Here is a 25,215-nt window from a genome sequence, read left to right as displayed (position 1 = left end):
GTGTAGCGCGGAATTTAATAAAAGTTTTTCAGCATTTTTTGCATTTCGTTTGGTTAAAAATACGTCTTTCGTGTCTGACATGGAGCTGAGTGTTACCAAAGGCTGGTTCTATCAAATTGAACGAACTTGTATTCTGCCTTTCAGGTCCCCATTATTAAAGGAGCCATGAAGAGAAAACACAAGTTTGGTTCATTCAAAAGATTGTCTCGTTAGAATCATACTGACACCACTTTTAACGTAAACTTCGCTCAAATAAGCTACATAATTAGGAAAAACGGGAATGGTCATGCGACCCACCAGCTCATTTCCCGCAACAGAACATATGTCGTCACATGAGCTAAGCTCTGCGATTGGCGGAGGCTGGCAGAAGCAGACGCAAATTAGGTAGAACTTATAAACTAGACGAACGAGCGATTTGCGCTTAAATTTAGGGCACATTCTTTACAAAGCAATAAGAATGATGGGACAAACAGTGGAAATTACGAAAGCACATGTAAACATAGAAGTACTGATGCGTTCTGCTGTTCGTACTGCGCACAGCATGCCTGGTTTCGCTGCACAGCACTACGGGGCTTGGGGTTGTCTCAGACGACACTGGCCGATTGACGCAAGCAACGGTGTCTTACGTGACCCCATTTGTCGAGCGAGCACTGTTTCAGGGTATGAATATTTTCTCCCAGAACAAAAACAAGCCAGGTTTAAATGCGGGCAAAAACAAACCAAACGCTTGCCACGGTATGGTGGCGCCATCTAGGTTACGGAACGTAAAGAAACGCGGGAACAAACCAACACCGCTGTACAGGGTGTAGACAACCTTTGAACGGTCCCGTGCCGCCGCAATTGGGCCAACGGGCTCAACGCGTTATTCTTTTCGTTTCCCACGAGACCTAGCAACGCGAAACAGACAATATGATTCAAACTTCTTCAGTAAACCGCGTTGCGGCGATAATTCTAGCACGGTTTTGACACAATGACTTGCTTCGGCGGTGAGCGAGCAACCGAAAATGGCGGCGCCAGCGTATACGTGTCTCTACCCTGTACGGCGGATGCGTGAATGAAGGTATTCTAGGCTGCAGAGCGGTCGGTTTCAGTGATGTCACGTGGGACCACGAAAACGCACGATTGAGCGGGAAAATCAAAATTTTAACCTAAATTGTTTAATTTCTCAGTGAATAAAGCATCGTTTGTATCCGGACAAGCGCTGGGGGCACTATAAAACACGAAATCTTTCGAATAAAACCAACTTGCATTTTCTCTTCATGGCTCCTTTAAGGAATCTGTTCTTGCTGCATGCCAAATATGCATGAACATGTAAGAAGCGCTTGGAAGAGACATCTTTTGCAATTTAGTTGATGCTCATCATCTCCTGCTGTTGCTAACTCACGGGCTTCTCTTGTTTTGACACTCGTTTCAATCTTTTCCTTTCAGCATTCCTAGTGGTGCACAAGACAGCCGAGAACAGAAGTGAGTAGTACTGCTGAAATCATGATCAACTGCTGGAGTGAGCTGGTTACATGCGTTTCGGTTGTGCTTGAGTAAATGTCTTTATTATTATTGGGCAGATGGATCTTTGGGGCCAAAAAACAGTCAAAAAATAATTTCCTAGAAAATGGCATTTGGGGCATCCGCGGCCATTTTTCTATCAGTCTGCAAATTTCCTCATCATAAGGCACCATATTTTATTGTGAGTAGAATTTTAAAGTGCACTGTAAAGCTCAGTTCACGCAGAATTCAATAGTGAAACGGCACTTTTCTTGCAACGCTAAGCTAGCATTTCGCCCTCGGTTATCTCAGCACCCAGAGCAGGTACAACTGTAATTTTGTTTGCTTTTGATAACTATATGTGTGGAAAATGCAATGTTGGAAACAAACTTTTCGAATGGAGGCTCTGGAAAATTATTACTGAGTTCACTTGACACCACCTGTGAGCCATTTCTGGCAGAGCGGAAGAGGAGTGAAGTTCAGTCTGCTGCAAAATGACCAAAAGTAGCTAAATCAAAACAATTCGTCTAACGTTGTATTCTTTAGCCATTTGTTTGGCTTAGGCGCGGGGTAATTGCCATTCTGTATAGAGTGGTTATTTCGTAATTGTGACCAGAAATAATGGCTATTAATTATTAATTATCTAAAAAAATAATCAACTTGCAAAAAATTTAATTGCAGATTTGAAATCAGAACAAAAAACTCCATAATGGTGTGCAGTTTCATTAAAATTGGTTAGTAAATAATAAAAAACTAGCTCCAAGACCAGTCTGCCCCCTTAATCTTGCTCACAGCAGCAGTGGCAGGTTGAGCAAAATCAAGCAGTCTGGCAGTCTTAGAGCTGAGGCAGGTGCTGAGACAAGTGACGAGAAGGGGGAACGCAGGCTCATGCTCAATCTCACTGCTCACTTTCGGATTAAACAGGACAAGGCAGTGTCCTAGGGCAAGAGTAAGGAGGGAAAAGTTACCACTGGCAAGGGCTAGCGGAAACGAGCTGGAACATAAGGACAGTGCTGTGTCCTCAGGACTAAGGGAGGCCTAGGACAAGGTCAAAATACGCAGGCCCTGACACACAGGACAAGCAGGAACCAATAAGGACAAGCAGGAGCCGTCGTTTACACCTTCATGACGCCTTGCTCGCGTAATAGTGTTTGAATTGAGAGCATCAGCTTGCCAAGAAGTCTTGCTTTCGCGCGTTTTTTTGTACGCAAAAGTTCTGATCCTAATATCCTAATCGTGTGTTATCTGCAGGGTTGAGGCTGAAGAGCAGCCGGCTTCATCGCAAGGTAGGGTTTTTTGTTGGTCTATCAATAATGCACGTTTAGCATGCTAGTGTTGTGCCTGCCATCTTATCTGTACTTTTCTTCCGGCCTGTGTGAGTGTCTGTCTGTCTTGAGTGCGTCTGCTCATGATTAAGCATGCCAATGATGAAGAAGCAAATACTCATTTCTGAAGGGTCTATGCACATGTATACTAATGCATCAAGTCTGTTAAGGAGCTTGCTTTGAAAAAAAAAAGAAAGCATCATAGTAAACTGCGCGTGCTTGCAAAAAGAAAGTTTTACTAATCGGCAAAAGGTTACTTGGTAAAATAAGCCTGCAGGGTAGAAGGTGTGTAAACAATTTTTTTCTTTTCAAAAGTATAGGTAAGCGATTTGGTTTTGGAAACGTCAATCAGTTGTAAAAAGGCCAGCGAATGCACGATTTGATAGAAAATTGTGTCTTTGTTCATCCGAAAAATTGAGACAAATGTAGGCGTCTGGTGAGAAATCTATTTGCCAAGTTTCTTTCTTTTGATAAAGCAAGTGGTTACTTAATTAAGCACAGCAGAGCATCCGAGGTTTAAGACTTTCTTCGAAGCGAATTGATTTCGCGAATTGACAATGAACAAGAAGCTGGCCAACTGCGCTTTTCAGAGACTTGTAAAGCTGTGACTCTCTAAGCAAGTGTGGAATTTGCTTCTTAGTCTGTGGCTTACATCACTCGATCCATTATGTGTTTCACATTAGTGTCACTAAATAAGGTATAAGAGTAGCACCACTGAGGCGCGCAAGTCAGCAGCGGCGGCCATTTTGGTGTTTATCACTGTTGCCAGATTGACGCATCCACTGCCTTGCCGCTAAATTCGACCGGGTCGTTTGTTAACAACGCTGCTGAAGATGCAGCAAAACAACATCAGCAGTCTGAAATGCTGCTACATGCGTTATCTTTGATTCGCGTTATGAACCACGTCAGTCGCGCGCAGCCGCAGAGTTGGGAGGGAGGACAAGCTAAGACGGCCAGAGTTGACCGACAAAAACGCATAAACAACAAAATGGCGGCGCCCATGTGCCGTCGTAGTGTAAACAAATGTCATGTGATGCCCACTAATCAATGATCATAGTGGCAGCACGAAACAGCTAGCCGATACTCTGTGACCTTATCTAGTGACACTATTTCACATTACGCTTACTAGATTTCTGTCGGCCGAAAAGTGAAGAAGTGTTGCAGGTATAAGAGTTAGACAGTCTATGTTTGTGATTTTAATGCCAATTATTTCTTGACTCGGACTATAGTACCGTATTTATTCGATCATAAGGTGGTCACGGTTATAAGGCGAGGAGGATCAAAAAAGGAAAAAAGTATGTTCCTACCAATACATATAAGGCTATAGAAACGAGGGAAGGGAGGCAATTCCATTCCTTACCCTTCAGCAAAACTGACACCAAGCATTCATGAACTACATCTTCGCACAAAGATATTTATTCAGGGCGAGATGACAGGCAGACACACTCAGAAACTGCTGTCCTCAGAGGTGATGTTATTCGAGTCTTCCTATTTGCACACTTGAAGAGGTCAGCGTTCTCGGTGCTGTCAAGGGCATTGGAAATGCAGCACTTGCGGAACGGAACGATGCCACCACCATGGCTTCAGGGATTGCTGCCCAAGTGTCCACCACCCACTGGGCAAGCATACACGGGGACGCCCGCTTTAGAAGCACTGAGAAAGAAAATCTTGCTGGAGGGACTCCAAGCACTCCAGCAAAAAAAGCAAACTGGCGTCCTGACTTGTTTACAAGCTGTGCAGCTACTACTGGCTTGGAAGCGGCTACGGCTGGCTTCGCTCAATGACATGCTTTAAGGCGTCTGCTGCCATGGCGTCTGCTGTGTCGTGAGCTATTCAGTACACTTGCAGCTGCCAAAAGTCAGTAATTACTGTCTGCAACCAGCATTCCAGTAAATTTTCATTTTGGAATTTCTTTGTTACATTTTTAACAGTGTTGTTGGGCGTTTTGGAAGCTTTGAAATGGTCAGAAGGTGGAAACCAAAACTCTCACACCAAAATCACCATATCACTATGCATCCCGACCTCCCACTCCCTGCTGGCCTCAAATAAAGTCTTTCTCTCTCTCTCTCTCTCTACTGAGCTTCGAATATAAGGCAGAGTGTGACATTGAGACTACAGATTTTGGAAAAAAAACCTTGCCTTATATTTGCATAAATACGGTACTTGGGAGGGACTCAAACTGCCATTTTGTTTTATTTTTTGGAACATAAAATTATGGAACAGCTCAATATACTGCACAGTACAGTTCTGATCATCACGTTGCATGGCCTGCTTGCATGTTTTACTCACATTGCGCTTGCAGCCCGAACGTTCAAACTCGTTATCGCAAGCTGTTGTCTGATAACCGATTAACCCTTTGTCTGGTTGCAGAAGTTATCATCGCTGCCAAAATGGGGGATCTCTTAAGGGTAGGTTTGATCGACATTTTATTTGAAGGGAAACTAACGAAACAGAAATTATTGAGCGAAGCTGTTGCTCTGGGGAAAAGGCATATACGGAATGTAGTGCGCATATGTAGGTATTGCAAATGTCGTAAAGATTACAAGGACCGAATTTTTCTTAACTGATGGTAAAACGTAACTGCTTTTGCTTGGTTTAACAGCTGTGTTAATACTCCCAGCTTTTAAGCAGTGACTTCCCTTGTTACATGTTGCCCTGCTTCGCTTTTGGCCTAATCTGTCTGTGCGTCCTTTACCTTCCTTTTTTACTGCGTTTAACATTGCCAAAAGCTCATGGCTTCTCATGGTTAATTTGAATGTTGCATTAATCGATTATTGAAATTACCCTAATATGCATTCTAACCTTGTTCATTTTAGTTTGTTGATATTGGTAAGACGATGCCAAAATAGATGTCTGACTAAAGAATGGCAGAAGTTAACGCTTACAGTTTGAATTGTCAAATTGATAAAGATTTGCAGAGACGTTTGATATCAGTGACGCAGAGAGGGGATGTAAGCAAGTGTGGAGGTTGTGTGTTAGCAGTTGATGTTGGAAATAATTCTGGTAACTGGACTATTTTTGCTCCGTCTTGATTTTGCTCCGTCTTGGTAATTACAAATAATCTCTTAATGACATATTTTCAGCTAATCTCATTGCCTTTCATAAACTGCTGTAGCTTATAAAGAAAAAAAAAGTCGGAACAGGGAGTGAACTCGTTAATAAATAAACAAATACATGATACCACTATAGAATACAGTGAAACTTCAGTATTTGTGCTTGTGGTTGTCCCGTCAGCTGCCTATATTCATTATGGTGCAGTCTACGGGATTGATTCGTCATTCATCGTAGGCTTAGTTTGTTACCAATAGTTACAGGCATTAGTACAAGGCTGCATAGAAATTCGATTCGGTGTAGCAGTTCTTTCGTTCTTACTGTACATAGTTTGTTACCAATAGTTACAGGCATTAGTACAAGGCTGCATAGAAATTCGATTCGGTGTAGCAGTTCTTTCGTTCTTACTGTACATGTGCCATCAGGTAACTGTAACACGAGCTTGTAAATTTAAGCATAACTATCCACCTTGTCTGCTCCTGCCATATAGTATGTGCACTGAGGGCCGTTCTATTAAATTCAATAACTGCCTGTAGACCTAGTATATCCCCTGCCAACAAATAGCTTTGTGCAAAAAGTGGAGTTTTCTTATGGTGACAAGTTTTTGCTCTGCCCTAATTACTTTTGAAGGCAGCTGTACCCGCGAAAGTAACTTTGTCTGCATTCTCAACTTCTTATGACTTTTCTTTTCTCCAGCTAAAGCAGCTTTGTGACAGTGGTCACACCCTGCTGTCTGTAGACGACAGTGGGATGACGGCGCTGCATCACGCCTCGCGCTACGGACACAAGGACATTGTTCGCTACATCGTGGCCAGTGGTGAGTGCTGCAGTGTTTCTGTTGTCTTACCAAATAACTCCATTAAGCGCAGTAAAGAAAACACAGGACGAGGGAGACGAGGAGCAGCACTGGGGAGACAAGGACCAGCGCTCGTACCAGCACGTTGTTAAAGTGACCCGTTTCTCTTGGAAAAGCGTTGGGGACAGTGCGCAACCTTGGCACTAATCGTATTTGTGCCATCCTTTATGACTGTAACTGGACCACAAAGACAAGATACCAGTTTGTTTCTTTAAAAATACTGCTTTGTCTCAATATCTGACACCAATTTTATTGCAAACTTCAAATGAATAATGGAGGTATATTAAAGGGGTGACACTGGTCTTGAGGACTTTTTTATTTTTTAACCTACCCTTGTGCTTGAGGTTTACACATTGAGTGTATTTTAACATCCTGAGCTCAAATATGCAGTCAGTTTTCGTCTATGAGGTGTAAGTTGAGAGTTGTGCAACATGTTATGCCACTCCGTTTCGGGCAATATTTTCAGTATCTAACTGCGAAATACTCGACTGGCTTTTTATCCCTTTGTGCTCTAGAAGGACCAGGGAGTGCAACTGTACCACAGCAGTAATTTTAGCCTTGTTTCGGCAAATGCTGTAAACTTCAGAAATGTCAGGTCATCAATTTGCAATGTTTCTGTAAACTACCTGCATAAAATCTTGTGCCAGCAAAAGAAATTCTATACTTTTGTGGTTTTATTGCACTGTTCAGTTCATAAGCTTTCGAATGCAGCAAAAATTGCACAAATCGAACCAGTACATCCCGAGATACCTATTGTACCCGACAGCTGACCATGTGGGAAAAAAACTTGGTTCTGAGGAAACAGGGCACAAAGTTTGGAAACATAGGCAAAAATGGTCATTTAGGTGACTTCAAAGGGTGACAGCTTTGTGAATACTTATGATACAGCTATGATATTTTGCAGGTACATTCTTTAGGACCTGCAAATAAAATTAATACAGAAAATAGATTTTTTGGCAAATTTTCGGTTCTGAAGACGAGTGTCCCCCCTTAAATAAAACTTATCAAGCATTGGCTTCCCCCGAGCCACTTTCCGGTAATTTCCCTCTGATGTCACAGAAACTTGTTTGTGTGATTTACAGGCCACTGCCGAGAAACGTGACTGGGCAATTGCAGTGGGGCCTCTAGTTCCATTTGATTGTGTCACTTGAAAGCTAACAAGCTGATAATTTTGTTTTTAGTGCTGGCTCATGTGACATCACTCCTTTCCATATTATGTCGCTAAAGTGCAGAATGTGAATGCTTTTTAATTATTTTGAGTTTTTTTTGTTAAAAACTGTCTGGTGGCTAGAACAGAGCTTAGTTGCCAAAGGCTAGTTCTTTCGAACCAAGTAGAGTTGTATTTTGTGTTCATGTCCCCTTTAACAATGTGTTCCACTCTGTTATTTCCAGTGCCTCGTTTCTTTGATATGAATTCATTGATTGATTGATTGATTGTAGGGTTTTAACAGGCGAACGCAACGCAGGCGATGAGGTGCGCCGTAGTGGAGCGCTCCGGATTAATTTGGACCACCTGGGGGCCTTTAACATGCACCGAAATCTCGTACACACGGGCGTTTTTGCTTTTCACCTCCATCAGAAACGCGGCTTTGTTATGAATTCAAGCAATTAGTGTGGTTGAATGCTGAGCTTTAATTCGCAGGAAAAACAAAGGGAGGGGTCGGCTTCATCGCTGCTGCACTGATATGTAGTCGTGGAAATGTTTTTGTTTTTCATTTGGACCATGTAGGAATTTGTAAAGGTACTTCCTATAATATTAGTGAGTGCGCAAAGTAATGAATCTAATCCCAAGTGAGCTTAGTTCATTTTAATACTGACCAGAATTGACATTTTTAGATGAAGTCATTACAATAAATGTGGGTTTTATGGGTGTTTTTCCCAGAAGCAATTATGAAACAGGTGTAAATTATGAGACAAACATAATGACAACTGCATTGTTGTGGGGAAATTTTGGAGTAATGCTATTGGATGAACTTAATTGGTACTCAGAGTGAGTGTCATGCATTGGCATGTTGAAAACCAAGCCGTGTTGTAGAGTGATACCTAGCTCTATTTAAAGTGCTAAGCGACCTGCTCTTGTCTTCTTTTTGCAGCATCACCAACAATACTAGACATCACAGACCGAGAAAAGTAAGTTGCATTTGCAAATGTAATATAGTAGTACAAATATTTTTATTCTTAGGCTTCATTTTGTACGTTGCATTCATGTTGTGTGCCGTTTACCGTGGTATTTTTTTTTTTTAGGAAACGTTTTGTCTCAAAATGAACTCTCAGAATATTACCACCATTAGTTTACCATGTTCAGAAGGAAATCAGCGTCAGAGTAAAAGCGGCGATGTGACTGAAATGTTTGTATACTCCCAATTAGATTTTGTCAAAGACTGTTCACACAGTTCAACCCATGCACTGAGAACACAAACAAAATAATGCATGGAAGCCAGTATTTCACTGCACAAGGGGAAGGCAATTTGAGGTATCTAAACTTGGGACTTCTGTTTGACACACAAATCAAATGCCACAGGGTGTGTGCACAGGATTCTTGCCCATCAGAGGGCGGGGAACATTTTGAAGAAGATGAGTGCCCATATCTCTTGCAAATCAAGAGTGCCAACAGCTTTGCAGTGGCTGCTATTCTGCACTTTTCTGAACAATTGCACCGAAATAATTCAAGGGGCATGCAGGTGGTCATGTTGGATGATGTAATGTTAAGTTGCCGAAGTGTTCTGTGCCACTGCTAGGTTTGAGACGTAGCGTTTGCACTGTTCAACTTTATTGTTTCCTGTTGAGCAATTAAGCATCGTGTAGACTGTGGGATTGTGTTACAAAAAATGGCTGATGATTACCATACTCCCCAATGCGAAATTAGGGCGCATCACAAAATGCAGTCTTTTGGTCACAGCGCATAGCTGCTGCGTCTTGGGAAGTGATGGCGTGATGAGCGAACACACGGCGCACGCGCTACTCTGCCATCATCTCGCAGCGCGTCGCCACCGCCGAGCATGTTGTAAATCGTGTTTGAACCTCCCGCACAAATGTCAGCGATGGTAAGCCTCCGTGTTGGCGGTGCGAACTGCGTCTTGGGGAGGGACTGCGAACTGTGTCTCAGGAAGTGGAACGCGTCATCGTTGAGTAAACGATGGCACGTGCTGCTATGGTGTATCATGCAGCGCGTCGCCACCGCCCAGTATGTCTCACTGCGTGCCCCCTCACACTTTCGCCATGCGTTACCGCCGAGGAGCATCTCGCATCACTTTGGCATACCGCCCTCTTCCTCGCACTTTTGTGACACTTTCCTCCTCCTCTGTTTTCTTTCTGTCGTCGATTCTTCCCTCGTTCACTTGGCAACGAAGACAACGCCGCCGTCAAACTACAGTAGCAGCAGGGTTCGCACAGGTCCTTGAAAACCTTGAAAACCCTTGAATTTAGAAGTGTCCATTTCAAGGCCTGGAAAGTCCTGGAATTTTTAAAGGGTCCTTGAAAACCCTTGATTTTTCCGGAGAGAATCAAAGACCCTGTCTTTTCACAAGAATTTAAAGTGTTTCTCGTGGATTTTAGGTGCTAACAAATGTAAAGAAACATTTTAACAATCGAGTTTCAATGTATTGCGTGAGTTTGGTGGATTTTCATTATTACACGGCAACATTGGGAGTAGGCACTTGTCAATCCAATCCATGTCGCGATACAATCCAGTGAAAGCCAGCTTCTGTTCTCTATCTTGCATCTTCCATCTAGGCTGTGACCGCTCGCTCCTTGCATGTTTGCTGTGCCTCATACGCTCCATCGGCGTTTGCTTTTACGTGCAAATGGTGGACATATGCATTGTTCATCCTGCCTTGCAGCAACACTTGGGGATTTAATTTCAGCTGATACTCTTGCTGACAAAGCAGGAGATGCAGGCAACATTAACTAAGTTTTGAAATCAAACAGCGTCACCAAACACAAAGGAAAAAGAAAAACCTCTAAATACCAGTCATGAAATAAAAAATAAATCTGGGGGAGCATTTTACGAACCCGTTAGCACCTATCTAAATGTGCACTAATGTGCTTAGGTATTGTGCAATAAAAAACTTTTGCATTGTGTTGGAAAAGTTATAAATAATCCCAGATAAAATATTAGATGGGGACCTTGAAAATGTGTTTACTGGTCCTTGAAAGTCCTTGAAAACCCTTGAATTTTTGCTTCTCAATCCTGTACGAACCCTGAGCAGGCGCCAAAGTGCTGCACACTGAAACATCGACTCATATGTGGGGCAAATTCTAATCATGTATTGACTTGCTAAACTATCAGCTTTCTTTTGTGTGCGAAACAAAATCTGATGGCTTTTCTCTTTGTTTCCGCCTTTCTTTTTTGTTGCTGCCGATCAGGGGACAGACGGCACTTCACAAAGCGGCAGCGTACAAGAGAAGAACCATTTGTTGCATGCTTGTGGCAGCGGGGGCTTCGCTGTCCAAGGCGGACTGCCAGGTACGTTGCTCTTGTCTCTAAATCGTTCTTCCTCCCTCTCTCTCTTTACCACTGTGTCACAAATGCTGCCGCTCTAATCTTATCTGCTGACGCTACTATTTGTGGGTGACTAAAGCTTAATAATAACTTGCTGCTGCGTCAGTTGGTTTGTAGGATTTGCAAAAAAAAATGTTATTGAGCAACAGGGAAACCACAGGAGAGAGGGAAGGTACTGGTGGCGTCAAAGCTTTGTTAGCATTACCAAGAAAGCTCGGTGAACTATCGACGTATTATTGTATAGTGGCGAAGGAGATAGTGGACTCATTTCCCAGCCATGAAAGGTGCCTTTCTACCGGAAGGGGAAGGGAAAGATGCCTGTCAACAAGATTTGAGTGCACGTCGGAAGAGTAATTGTCCCAAAACCTCACCTTTGGGTGAGCCTTGTTGCACACATATGGCTTCAGTGCATCGAGTCCTAATTTTATCTCGAAGGAAGAATGCAAGCTGAATCGGTGGAGCGATGCTGTACCTTCGAGCTTATTTTGGCAGTCTGATGTCTTGAATGGAGACAAAAATTATAGGCTGGAACATCTAAAAAAAAGGGGGGGGGGGGGGGGGATGCGTATGCTTCACCTACTCAATTCTCACTGACTTAATTAGCAAATTTGTGAGGAAGGTTGGGCAGTGTAGACTGTTTTACTCCTTAACGAGCAGCGAAACGAGTGGAGTTCTACTCCTCGTTGAAAAGTCCTGTATCCAGTATTTCGCAGTCGCGCATGGTTTGAGTGGGTAGCGGTTGTGGTGCATTTCTAGGCATCTGTGCATTGTGGCCCGGAAGGCTCTTCATTAATGTATCCATCATGCTTGTGTATTGTAGGCTGGTATGTTCGTTACAGTAATAAATTTTCAATTCATGCATCCATCGAGGTAATGTGTTTTTTGCGTATCTATCATCACACGTGTAATATTTGAAGTTGATACACTCGTCACCCTGCTGTGTTTTTGTTCAATATACCTGTCACACAAACATGTTCCCAGTTGAGGTGTTAGTTACATGAATATGTGCTAGGTTGATATTTTTCATAGCTATGTTAGAAGTGGCACCACAATAATGCGTTGTGGATCTTCTTTTTGTTTTATGTGCACTTTTCAGGGACAGACTGCGAAGCAGCTAGCAGCGAGAGCCGGGGATGAGGACCTGGCAGCATATCTTGAGAGTGAGTGACTCAGTCACTTTGGGATTGGTGACTTTGTTGTCCGGTGACTGCACAGCGCTAGGGAGTTGTATTCTGAATGGAGAGCGGGGTGTTCAGCAGGTGTCATGTAGCGGGTACACATTGTGACATAGTTTGCGCTTTGGACAGTTTGTACGTTTAGGACGCCGTTTCTGTGCACTTCGGTGATGAGAGAACAGTAGTCATTTCTGTATTTGCGTGCACATGGGTTAAAAACCCCCCAGTTTTATATGAAATTTAAAAGAAAGTGGATGCCAATTGCGTTATAGGCTGACTGGCTTTTCCGTCTACCCATCAACTGTTCACCTCCAGACTTCGAAAAAAAAAGAACCAAGTTATAATCATGTAAATTATGATCTTATATAAATTTGCTATAGCGGTGAGAAGAAAATTGTTAAGTTTTCAGGAAGTATTCTCCCTTTCATTGCAGCACTTCTTGGTGCCCTCATGACATGAACGTATCAATATAAATTGAAGATATAGAGCTGTTGTTGTGCCATGTGAGCCCTAGGTCTGCAGGTTCGTCACAATCTGCAGTTTCATTGTGGTTGAGGTGCCCGAACACAATGTCACAGATATTATTCCTGATTGGAGTGGTAAAAAAGTTGGAGTAGGTTAGGCGGATGGACGGGGAAAGTGGGATGAACAAATGGGACACCGGATGGACAGCGCAGGCGGGAGGGAAAAATGGATGGATGGGATGGATGGGGTGGGTTGGTGGATAGGGCAAGACAGACAGGGCAGACTAACGTACGGGACACTACAGACGATGCATGTGGTATGGATGAACTTGAGAGATGACGTGGGCTGGATGGGAGGGGCAAGAAAGGTGAACGGAGACACTGGACGGACATGGCAGCATGGATGAACAGACGGGGCACTGGACGGACGGGGCAGGCGGGACGGATAAGAGGGACAGGTGATGTGGATGTGCAGAGTAGGTGGACGGAGTGGATGGGGTGGGACAGATGAATGGATGGGACACCAGATGAATGGGGCAGGTGGGACTGACAAATGCAGTGATTGGAGTGATGACGGATAAGGCAGGCAGGACAAACGAACGGGACAGATGGGGTGGGTGGAACAGACGAGGCCGGAGGGACAGGATGGGTAGATGGGGAGGGACAGATGGGGCAGGAGGGATGACCAGATGGGACAACTGTCCAGACAAGGCGGGCTGGATGGACAAACGGGACAGGGGAAGCAGGTGGAGCAGACGGGGCGGGTTTGGTGGATGAAGCAGGGACAGACAGGGCAGGAGAGGGATGGACAGACGGGACACTGGATGGGTGAGACAGGTGGGACGGACGAAAGAGATGAGATGGACAAAGGGGGTGGTAGGATGAGCGGATGGGACACTAAAAACAAGGCAGGTGAGGCCGGCGGCGGGAAGGGGGGGGGGGGGGGGGAGGACAAGCAGATAGGGCACCGGATGTGTGGAGCAGGCGGGACGGACAAATGGGACAGATGAAGTGAATGGACGGCACAAGAGGGATGAACAGACTTGGGGGGGGGGGGGGTACAATGGGTGGACGGGGTGGATGGGGTGGGATGGACAAACAGACGGGACACCAGACAGATGGGGCAGATGGGATGGACGAACAGGACAGATGAGATGGGAGGGATGGATGGAGCTGGAGGGACTGACTGACAAGGCGGGTGAGACGAACAAATGGGGCGAGTGAGGTGTGTGGGACAGACAGGGCAGGAGGGACAAATAGACGGGACACAGGACAGACAGGGCAGGTGGGACGGATGAATGGGACAGATGAGATGGGTGGGATGGAGATACGGACGAATGGAATAGATGGGGTGGGGGTGGGACGGACAGGATGGATGGGGCAGGAGGTACGGACGAACAGTTTGGGAAAACAGTTTGAAAAGTTTGGGCAGGCGAGCAAGGTGAACGGGACAGTTGAGCGGGCATGGCTTTGGACCAAAATTTTAACAGCGATGATGTTTAAGCTTTTAGGTGGAGCGTTACCGGAAAACTCAGCCCAGCTTGCACGTGGGCTTTTATTTATTTATTTATTTATTTATTTATTTATTTATACCCTATATACCTTAAGGGCTCTAGGGCATTACATAAGGGGGGTTTATACAGTAATCAGTGACAACAGCAATTTTTTAACAAGAAAAGAAGAAGACAAGAAAACATGCGCAGGATAACAGTCGGTCAACCAAACTAAGCAAAAAAGAACACAGCAAGGTTTTCACAGGCGAGCACATTGCAAAAGCTGCACGGCACGTTTTACAGCAGCTTTTGCTGCTTTTGCCACATGAGGAGCTCGCAAAAAAATGCCCCCCAAAAAAATACCGAGAGCACATGAGTGTGCGCCTCGTGAGGAGCTCCCTGTGTCGTAAAAAACACTCTGCCCAGTGTCCGTGGCGTCATCTCTCGCATGCTCTGCTCCTGGCCAGTTCATGTGCATCCAAGGGGGAAGCACAGAAAAGCTACAGACGCTGAGTTCACGAAGCAGGTTGCCACTGGTTCTAGCACATGCTAAAACACAGTCCACTTTGGGAGAGATGTGGAAGGCTGTGGACAGAACGGTCCGGGCTTGCCAGTTCCTAGCATAACCGCACAAAACCTACAAACAACTTAGCCAAGCCACATAAAAGCTAGGTGATCGCAAGCCCCGCTGTTGACTCAAGCCTTGCACCACTAGTGCAAGCTGCTTCAATTTCTTTCAACAAAAATATTTCGATGTGCATTAGACACACCCGGGCGTCATCAAAATTATCAACCAGTAGCCGTCTGCAATGTGCACTTAACACGGTGGAGCTACAGCAATTAAAACCGTGGCTGGAATTTATTCCCACAGGTTCGACTTGTTACAAGTAGGTGGCATTTGTGCATGAATGTCGAAAAATGTTCTTACTATAAGCCAGATGTTTCTTCCCTCATTCTTTTGAAAACCAAAGCAAAAATTACGCCCACCTCCCCTCGCGAAACCCTGGTGTGATGCGACGCTGAGGGGGGTTCAAGCGCAAGCGGAGAGCAACCATCGACCGAAAGGCCGCCGGAGAGCGGCAAACCGGTTATATGCGCAGCGCGCCCGAAGGAGAGGAGACCGCAGAGAGAGAGAGAGTACTGCACATGCGCAGCACCGCGCGCAGCGCCACCCACCGGCGCAGTGAGTGCGCGCTGGGCCGTGCACCTGCAGATGTTGAGAGAGTGTGTTCGCTCTCACCTGGGCACGTGCCGGCGCCAGTGCGTCTGCCGCGGCTATGACACAACACAATCCAACACAATCCACTTTAATCCAATCCAAGCCAAGCCAATCGAATCCAATCCAATGCCTCTCGCGAGAGAGTGTTCGCTATCGGAGAGGAGAGGGGGAGAGTGGAAAGGCTGCGGACAACATTGGACGCACGCAGGAAGGACAGGGCCGCCGACAAGAGATGCTCTGAGCGTCGCATCTAAAAAATACTCGGACAAAAACTTGCTCATTGTGATTTGCAGGTCTGCTAAAGCATGTTTAGCTTGTTTGTTACTCCTTTGTCGTGGACTACAACGCATTCCTGGCACATAACAAAAGTTTGTCCATCCATGCTTACCTAGGCAATCTGTGATGCATTGCTTGTTCTCGTTATCATGATCATAGCCTCACTAACTTTGATATTGTGCGATAGGATTGCAATCACGCCCCTCATCGGAGACAGGGGTGGGTCCATGGACAGTGAAGTTGAATGAGCGGTGCACTCGGAATACTTGCACCATCCGGTTTTATATTCTTCATCTTCTTGCCAATTCCTCCAAAAAGAGCAACTAACCGAATTTTTAAACAATTTTCACCGCAGGTCAAGAGCACTTCGAGAGGCTCGTTCAGGACCGCGAGACAGCTGTCTGACGACAGCTGAACGCTGTCGCCCTGTGTCCGAACAAGGGCCTCAGCTCTCTCCTTCAGCCGCTGCTGCAAGGCCAAGCGAGCGGTGACACGCCAGCTGTGAGACTGCGGTGCTGAACGCTAAGCCGAGGCAGGCCAAGACAAGCCAAAGCCGAGGTTACGCTCACAGCGCGCCACCCGCCGCGCGCCGCAAGGATGGAGGTTTACTGCCACCCCTGCTGGTCATCTCCGAGCTGCCACTGACGTCGCGATTCAGACTGCCACGACGAAGGTTGCTGCAATGCGACGGTGCAAGGCTGAGTTCAGAGAAAACGCAAAGCTGATGCTAATGAGGGAACTGGCAGGTGCTAGAAGACAAAGCCGTTCGTTCCCCACGCACTGCCAAAGCTAGCCTGAACAACCGTGGTCCTTGCACTACACAACGCTGCCCTCATACCTGTTTGCCTGACACCGTAGATGCTGGTGGAATGACTTTGTTTTCCCGTTGTATGCCACGTGAAACCAATCTCCTTGAAATGAAATTGTAGGCACCGCACCTGTTAGTTTCTGTGCCGACAGCTGTAGAAATGTGTGCAGTCCCGGTGATCTTGCGTTGCTTCCCGCCAAAGAATGCTAGTTAGTTTTGCATCTCCAGCAGCTTAATAGATGCAGCACTGATGTATCGCTATTAGGTTGCACGCTACTTTGGGCATTAGGATTTTGTTGTATCGTTCCCATTGCTGATGTCCGGTCCCCCTTTCTTGGAAAGGTAGGAAAAGGTAAACCATCATTTTTGTGTAGGGGAGTAGCCGGTGATTAAGTTGCGATGCACTGCGTTTGTGTTTCAGTACCTGCCAGCAACCTTGGCAGCTTGTGGGTTGGAATGCTGTTGCTGCGATGTCTTGAGGTCGGATGATTTCGAAGCAGTAAACTTCGCTGTTTGTCGTTCAAAGCTCGCGTCTGCTTCGCAGCTTGAGAGTGATTACACAGTGCGCGCAACGAGCTTATCTGAGCGTAGTCAGGTGATGAAGCAAGTGGCAGCTCTAGCAGCTCGACTTTACCGATGAACGTTTTTTGTGCTGCTACTTCGGCAGCTGAGCTCCGAGCAGCTCAATTGCTTTTACATCCCTGCGCTTCTGACTGATGAGTCGTTACGTTACTTTTGTTCCCGTGTACGTACGTATACGAATTTGAAACAGCCTTTCGCACACGCTTTTTTTGCGACTCTTTCTCGTGCACATTTATCGCGCTTCGATTTTATCGAGGTTTCTCGCAGTCTTTCGAATTCACTTTCACGGTTTCGACGCCCTTGCCGTTTGCCGCAAGCCGGGAATGTTTTCGTTCCAACGCCCGCGTGTTGCTGGATTCACTGTCGTGCGGCGAATCTCCTCTTGTTCACCGCGGCGGCGCCCATCAAACGTTTGCTGTCAAGCACAAACTTGGCAGCGACCGACACTTTGCCTTTTCCACGGGACCTTCACACTGTCGTCCTTAAACTGCGAGGTTTCGCAGCGCCCTACTCCGCCTGAATGCCAACGGGACTAGCCAGCCGGTATCGTCAAAGGATCCAACCGGTATCGTCAAAGGAGAGATTGTAAATCGTCAAAGGAGCCAACCGGTATCGTCAAAGGAGAGATTGTAAATCTTGTGTGGTCCCTTGTGGAATGGCCCTTTTTACGAGAAGCGGCAGTAGTTTCATTGAAACGTGCAGAAGCAGTGCTGTTGTAAAAGCCCCGCATTACTACGCTGTACAATTTTGTATGTAGCCCCCTGTATCATAGCGTCGCGTCGTAGCTACTAGCGGCTGTTTTATTGCCCCGAAGGACGGAACGCATTTCTATCTCTTCACGACTTCATGTAGACTCCCAAGCCACGCACAGTCGCAGTCGAGGTGACAAGGGCATTTTCTCGGGGTAGGGAAGAACTCTACGTACCTCTGCCCTTGCAGTGTTCGTAAAGTAGGGCGACTCCTGTATAGTCTTTCCTTTATGTTCAGTCCAGATCTCTCTCTCTGATTGTTGGTGATCATGGATGCTTCGAGGGTCTCGTCACACATATCGTAAGAGTCGAGTGCCGGACACATGCTGGTTTTCGCTGGCTGGTGCAGCTGTTTAACAGTGGCAACCTATTTTTGTTTGTATTTGCAGTCTTCAATGGAGGCTGATCACGTTTCTTCCTTTTTTTCCCCACGGGTGACTTCATTCTGCCTTGTGCTGTGCTCTAATGTCAACCTTCTCTGAGCATCTCCTAAGTGCGCTCCTCTCCAAGGTCCGGATTTTTTTTTATATTTGATTGTATTTGTAGTTTTTGTATGCTTCTATCACCCGTCAGCGGTAGCGAGTTACGCATCACTAAGTTCTGCCCAAAATTCGTTTGTTCTGTTTATTTCGCGGCATTGTAGTATTCTCGGATGGCAGTACATTTTACAAACCTGATCCGCATGGCAACCTAGCAAACTACGCACAATGGGACACCTTTAAATCTTGCTATACGAAACGTAACTCTATACACTGGCCAAAGAGTTGAGTTAATGTGCTCGAGCAGTACGGCAAAGTCAGTTCTTTCTCTCTTTCCTGGCATTGCTTGATATGGCATCTTGGTGTGAAGGTCGGTAAACTCTGCGTGAGTTTACGTTCTACTTGCAGTTTGCCTTGACTCGTGTATTCATTCTGCACAACCATCTGTGTTAGGCAGGTTTTATTCTTCGATACCTCATTTTTGCAAAAATAGCCACCACACAAAAAATACGTTACCTTACACACCACCTCTCACAGTTTTGGTATAATGTCAGCCCATGGGCAATTGGTCTGTATTTGTCCAGAGGAAATACATATGTATTACCCCTAAGCCTCATCGGTGAAGTTTCGTTGTCTAAAACTTGCGTACGCTGGAAAAATACGATACCACATGCCCTCCTGTGCTCGTCTTGCTGTCACCAGTATTGTTCAGAAGTGGTGATACAGACCGGGCTGGTGGGATTTCATAGGTGCTACGTAACTTATGCAGAAGGCGTCGTATAGTTCTATAACTCTTCTCCGTTCCTGTTTGTTTTTTTTATCGAACACTCGCGTCAAAAAGCCGTTTACAGCATCAATTCACAGAAGCGTTGCTGTTCTCTTTTTCTTAGATTTTTGTTTACACACCACGTGGAGCTTGTCTATGGGCACGTCCGCCAAACGTAGTAAAACAAGATTTAAAACAAGAAGCACAGAGTGTAAATATCCCCACAAGTGTCATGTCGGGGCAATTTTTCAAAATGAGCTTGCCACCTGCACTCTAGTGCAGTTATGCATGATCGACTGGGCTGTCAGGCTGCGGATTACTCAAGCATTGCCTTAGGATCGGTGGGGCTCTGTTGGAAGGTGACCCCTTTAGGGCCAAGTTGACAAGCCCAGAAAGCACGAGAATGCAGTCGTATTTTCAATTACTGAGGTTTTCTTTTCGTAGAAGGGCAATTTAGAGCTGTTTGAGGCTGTACACTGAGAAATTAGAAGCAGTTGTAGGTGTGACTGTGGTGGAGCCAGTAAATGACAGTGCCATTGTAGTTTGAACCCAATAAAAAGGCAGTTGCTGAATCTGTAGTTGCGAATCAAAGGATTCCTTTTGCTTTTGGTGGGCTTTTTCGCATCTGATAGACACTCATGAACTTGAAACATAATGTAAGCATTAGTGAGTTTTATTGCCTCGAATCGGAAACTGCGGAAAGCCTTCTGGAGTCCTGTTGGTGGCCAAGTCATGTCCAGACAGTTTAACAATTCAGCGTAGTGCAGTGCCAGCTGAGATGGAGATTGAGATGTAATTCTGCGGTGTTTTTTGCGTTGTATTCACCATCTGTTGAAAGACAATTGTGTTCGTGTTGCAATTCTACAATGGTTTTATACACCTTTAACTTTGTGCCCTGTCGAGTGGCCTTCAAAAGAAAATGGCTGTTACCACTTGTAAACCTCAGACAAGAATGTGGCTTATTAGGTTCACTGCATGTGCAAAGCGGTTTTTGTTTCTAAAAAGTTTTTGTGAGGCGCATTGTAATTTCTTGACTTGCGGCGGAATTTCAACAGCTCTGCTGATATATTTACCATGCATGCGTAGTATTAAACCCCTTGTCTACATTGCAGATAACTTATTAAATACAAGTATTTGTGATTACACAAATGCTGTGCACAAATGTTGGTGGAACCCGTTTCTACAACTTTGCACCTTTTTGTAATTTAACGAAGACTTGTACTTTTTGACAACTCTCCCGTCTCTGAGCTTTCAGCTTGCCCTCAATGATTGCTGATGTAACAGTTGCGAAAAAGTGTTTTTTGCCAACAGATTCTAGTACGTATTGCAATTTGTTTACCTGGTTTCCAAAAATGGCTATCTTTGGTCAATTTACGTAGTCTCCGCAGTCTGTTATAGTTTGATGTAGTCAGTTTGGTATAGTCTTTAATCAATTTCACTATACTGCTACAGTATCGAGTGCTTACACTTTTTCATTCAGTTCGATTTAACCTAACTAGCATTGTTTCAGCAACTTATTAAATTGGTTTTCTTCCCGAGCGATTAGTGGTAGACCTGTACGTGCTTTGCATAAGATTGGCTGCTGCTGTTGAAGTGTGATTGCGTGGCATGCGAAAGGTGGTTGCCATGGGGCCAAGGGTGCGCTACGAAGGTTCTGTGTTGAGTGCAAGATGTCGTTAAGATGTCAGTCATATTCTCAGCAGGAGAAATATTTCCTATGGCACGCTGCCACAAAATTTGCTCTAAGATTGTTTGCTGGACAGTGTGGCAAGTTCTCTTGCTTTGTTCCGGAAAATTTTCTTGTATGTAGTGGCTCGCCAGAAATCGCTGTGGAAACATTTCACCTACTGAATAGGTTTGGTATGTCCTGATCACATGCTCTATTTTATTCACGGAGGGGAATGTGGCACACTTCCATTTAGAAAAATGTCAACGAGCTTTCTAGAAAGAGCTGGCTTGGGCATTAGCTTGATCACCTCTGAGGACCTTAGCAAGTTCACTGAATGTTTCGCATTCCGAGGAAGCAACTTTTAAGCATTGGATGGACTGCGCCGTCTTTTCGTTACATTCTAGCCAAATTTTTCTTTGATGTTGAAAGTGTCGTAACTCAAGTTGTTGCCGAGTATGTAAAGGATCCTGCAATGCAGTGTTGAGATGAAACAGTTTATAAGCACAGCGGAAAGAGACTCCAGCGTCTGCTTCAACCAGTTGGAAGCTACCACAAGAGAAACACTATCCATTTACAGATGCTACTTTAGCAAGAGACGTAAAAGGTTGTGCAAATTTCTTGCGCGTCAGTGCAGAGCAGTGTTATGCAGCATGAAAGAAATTGGCCACAGGAGAAGGGTTCATCGGGAACCAGTCGAAGCATTTTTCTGTTGCATATGGAACCTCTGGTTCACACACGCTTTGCCTGTGCTTTTGACGGGGAGAGGTTGTCATATCAAGAAATGCGTGAGGGAGTTGTACAGTTAGTGTCCTGTGCTCTGTTGCGGCCACAATGAGTTTGCTGAAGCCAGACATGCAATTGCAATAACCTTGCTGCTTCTTGCCTTCCGCGACCCAAGAATGGAGCTGTAGTGCTGTTGTAGACCTGAAGCTGTACTGTGAAAAAGACTTGTGTGGGTTGATTGCTTGAAACGCTCGTTCGGGAGTCACCTACCACCTCCCACGCCTGTAGATCTTCGCTTCACCCCGCAAGCGCACGAACTTTCGGTAGTCCGAGCAACGCATTCACTTTGGATGCAGGTTTTTGTCAGCGTATAAATAAACATATAAATATATATATACATATATATATATAAATATACATATAAGTAGTGATGTAGCATACGTTATCCACCTAGGAGGCCTACTTTGAACCAAAGTGTATAAAAGCCACTGGACCACTTGTTCGACTGTAGTTGTGCCCCTAGGGCCGAGTGTACACATACGCCTGTTATTCCGCCTCCTTTTTCGTCTCTTGTTCTTCGAAGACCACAGGAATCTAGGCCTAGCCGGTGTTGTTTTTTGGAAGCCAATAAATACGCTTGCCGTTTCGCCGGTGGGAAGCGGCGTCCTCTTGAGAAGGATGTTTTCTGAGCTTGTTCCGATATTATTTTTTTCTTAAATCTAATCTCGTGTGGCTTGCTAGAGGAAAGTAGTTTCTTTGCACATGCCCCCCTTGCCAAAAGGAGACCACGCACACGATTCCTGTCTGACGTTGGCTACTCACTGAACAAACCACGACCCTTGGGGCACCGACACGTCTTTCTTTACGATGCCACGAGCTGCATACGGGGGTGTGAAGCAGTATTTATGTTTCGCGTGTCTTTGAAATTGACTCAGATGATCAGAACCACGTGTATTCCATGTGTGGTCATGATCGTGAACCCTTCCAGGGTCCCGTTACTGATTGAGGTAGGAATTGATAAGAATTCAGACATTTTTTTTCGAGCCTTTGCTACTAACCAGATGCGTATCTCTATTTGTTGTGATATCGCTTTTCTTTCCTTGTTTTCTGTTGTTTTTGATTGCTTCCAAGTCATTGCTCTGTTAATCTGAGAGTCTATACGTGTGCACTGATCTTCGCAGCGTCGTTTTCACTAGGGTGCTGTTATGAAGAAAAAGAAAACTCTTCTGCCATCCCGAAATCTTCGTGTCCCCCGTGTGTGTTGTCGCAGACAAATGTTTTTGTACGCGCGCCATTGAACCTGTGCGTTCCGCTCGTTGTGGAGCGACAAAGAACGCCCTCTGTGCGTGTTGTTCTTAAGGTTTTGTCGTCGGGCCGTGCGTTTCCCGTGGCGTCTCCTGTGATGAACAAAGGCTAGTTTGTTCACAAAACACAAAGCAAGAAAAGAGAAACGGCCTTTCAAGCCCCAAATTGTCTGCCGACTTGCTGCAGAAATGATATCGTCGCACAATTATACATGCTCGATGAAGCAACATATCTTTTCCTTTATCTCCAATTCAAACTCTCCGAGATCCTCCCCCCAAACGTTCTTGAAATTTCTAGAAATACCAGATGAAACATTGTTTAAAGCTTACATTTGCGCTGCATTCCATTAAAAAGAAAAGAAAAACGTCCTTGTCATGCGTCGATTTCAGCGCAGCAGTCCGCAGCAATTGGGGAGGGGGAGGTTGTTTCTTTTCTGTGAAAGTAAAGAGAAATTTACGACCTTGCCGCAGGTGATTCCAGGCATTGCCATCTCTGCGTCAGCCCATTTAAGGCATCACATTTTCCACTCACTGTTGCACATTTCACCCCACACTCTTGACCTTCTTGTGGCGTCCATCTGCGAAACAGTGTCGTTTCCCCTGCCACTTCCCCTCGCAGAGTGGACAGACCTGTTCTTCGGGTGAACGTTAACTTATAGTCGCGGGAATTTCCCCGCATGGGGGTTCGTCTGATCCGCCATCCACCCTGTGAAGCCTGTCGAACTGCCCACGGAGTCTATTTTTCCTCACCCCTACGTGCTACGAGTTTGCCACTAAACCAGCGAGCGCGCTGACGTTGCGGACGCATATGCAACGGCGAGGAGAGACAGAAAAATACACACCAAACTGGCGTTTCTCAATGGTCTACAGTAGCTGACCTACGTCGTTTGATCGCGGGAGTGGTCCCCGCGTGCCTAGTTCACCGTCACTCCCTCCCCTTACCATGCACAGTGTTGCCTGCTGTGAATCTAACGTTAAGCCGCGGTGCTATTGGTTGTGCTTAATGCGTGGGCTCGCAACGTTTGACGTGGAACCCGCGATGTTCGTGACCCTCTGTCGTTGGAAATTGGTGCGTTATGGCTAATGCCGGGTGTTCCGTGAGCACAAAGCTACCGAGGCAGGAAATGCGCTTCATAAATATCCGGGGAAAAGGTAATTATTTATTGTTTTAATAAAGTTTGGGCAGCAAACGTTTTGTTTCACGCTGAGTTATGTGTGTATTGGCTGCATTTCATGGTGATTAGAAATTACATCAAATCAGTTTGATTAGATGTAAATGCCTGTAGCCTTTCTCTTCCAAAACCCTTTTTCACAAATTAGGGTTAGCGTCGAACTGTTTTGTAGGTGGCCTGGAAATGATGCATTGAAAAACTGGTCAACCTGGTGACAAACAACAAAAAGAAGGGAGTGGATTCGTGGCGCTGGCTTGTGAGCACAGGTTGATTTTTTGAGGCGTGGCTAGGATGTGGCCGAGAGGACCAGCCGATGCTTGTGAAGTGCTGAGGATGAAATACAAGGGTTGGATTTTCTTCAGTTGACCTCGACCGTCTGGAAGCCATTAGCATTGTGCGCGTAGTTTTGTGTTTTTAATTTCATGCATATGAAACAATTATGGAAAAAAGTACGCATTGGTGCCGCTAAAAAATGTATCGGTACTTGTGTGTGAAGCAGCTTGTGTAACGCCTTGGAGGTGATGGGTGAACGAGGCGAATTCTGTCGTCACATTGTGCAAGTTCCACGTTAAATGTTTGCGGGACGTGCATTTCTTAAGAGCTGATTTTGAATGTGCGCGCATACACTAAGCGCCCCCTGCAATGTTCCTTTGCATGGCTTTTTACTGTTTTAATGCAACAGCAATATGTGTTTGTATCATAGTTGCCACTACTGGCAGTTTTGCGCACGACACGCGACTCGAGAGCAAACTTTCTCGGGCGTTTCTTTTTTTTTTCTCTTCTGTGAATGTTACTGCTTGGTTCCTTTGAAGTTCAAGTGTGTTGGTACTTTTTGTGTCGTTTTTGTTTTGCAAAAAGAGTTGGAGAAATAAATTTTGAAATACAGACGGGACCAAAATGTCCGCCTGATGGCTCACTTCATCACCTCTTTCCTCTGCTCTTCCGCTTCTCGAGCTGTGGGTGAAGCTGACGACTAGCTTTGTCCTGGACGCCCAGCAACTACTGGTCTCCATGGCAGAGATTGTCGAATCGTCACGAGCTGCTGGACGGCGCAACGTCTCCCATTTCTAGGCGAGATAAACTATTACTACTACAACTACTACATGCAAATGCTGCTGGTG

The 25,215-nt window shown here is 45.4% G+C and overlaps 1 protein-coding gene across 7 annotated transcripts in view; it reads left to right on the top strand.

Moving 5' to 3' along the window:
- Rdga (retinal degeneration A) overlaps positions 1 to 24,979 on the top strand; it is a 520,967-nt gene extending 495,988 nt beyond the window's left edge. For 6 of the 7 annotated variants that reach the window (XM_077674674.1, XM_077674671.1, XM_077674669.1 and 3 more), the window contains exons 23-30: positions 1,429 to 1,464; positions 2,734 to 2,768; positions 5,178 to 5,215; positions 6,555 to 6,675; positions 8,808 to 8,844; positions 11,080 to 11,179; positions 12,312 to 12,375; positions 16,198 to 24,979. In XM_077674674.1, the coding sequence (XP_077530800.1) occupies positions 1,429 to 1,464; positions 2,734 to 2,768; positions 5,178 to 5,215; positions 6,555 to 6,675; positions 8,808 to 8,844; positions 11,080 to 11,179; positions 12,312 to 12,375; positions 16,198 to 16,247 (481 nt within the window). In that variant the 3' untranslated portion in view covers positions 16,248 to 24,979. Of the gene's footprint in view, positions 1 to 1,428; positions 1,465 to 2,733; positions 2,769 to 5,177; positions 5,216 to 6,554; positions 6,676 to 8,807; positions 8,845 to 11,079; positions 11,180 to 12,311; positions 12,376 to 16,197 lie in introns of those variants that run through there. The other variant, XR_013317059.1, reaches the window with a different exon arrangement.
- The last annotated feature ends 236 nt before the right edge of the window (positions 24,980 to 25,215 follow it).

This window comes from Haemaphysalis longicornis, unplaced genomic scaffold (genome assembly GCF_048455015.1).
Source record: "Haemaphysalis longicornis isolate Haplotype H1 unplaced genomic scaffold, Haemaphysalis longicornis Haplotype H1 scaffold_6, whole genome shotgun sequence".
Classification (NCBI taxonomy): domain Eukaryota; kingdom Metazoa; phylum Arthropoda; class Arachnida; order Ixodida; family Ixodidae; genus Haemaphysalis; species Haemaphysalis longicornis.
This window is presented reverse-complemented; position numbering and strand designations above follow the sequence as displayed.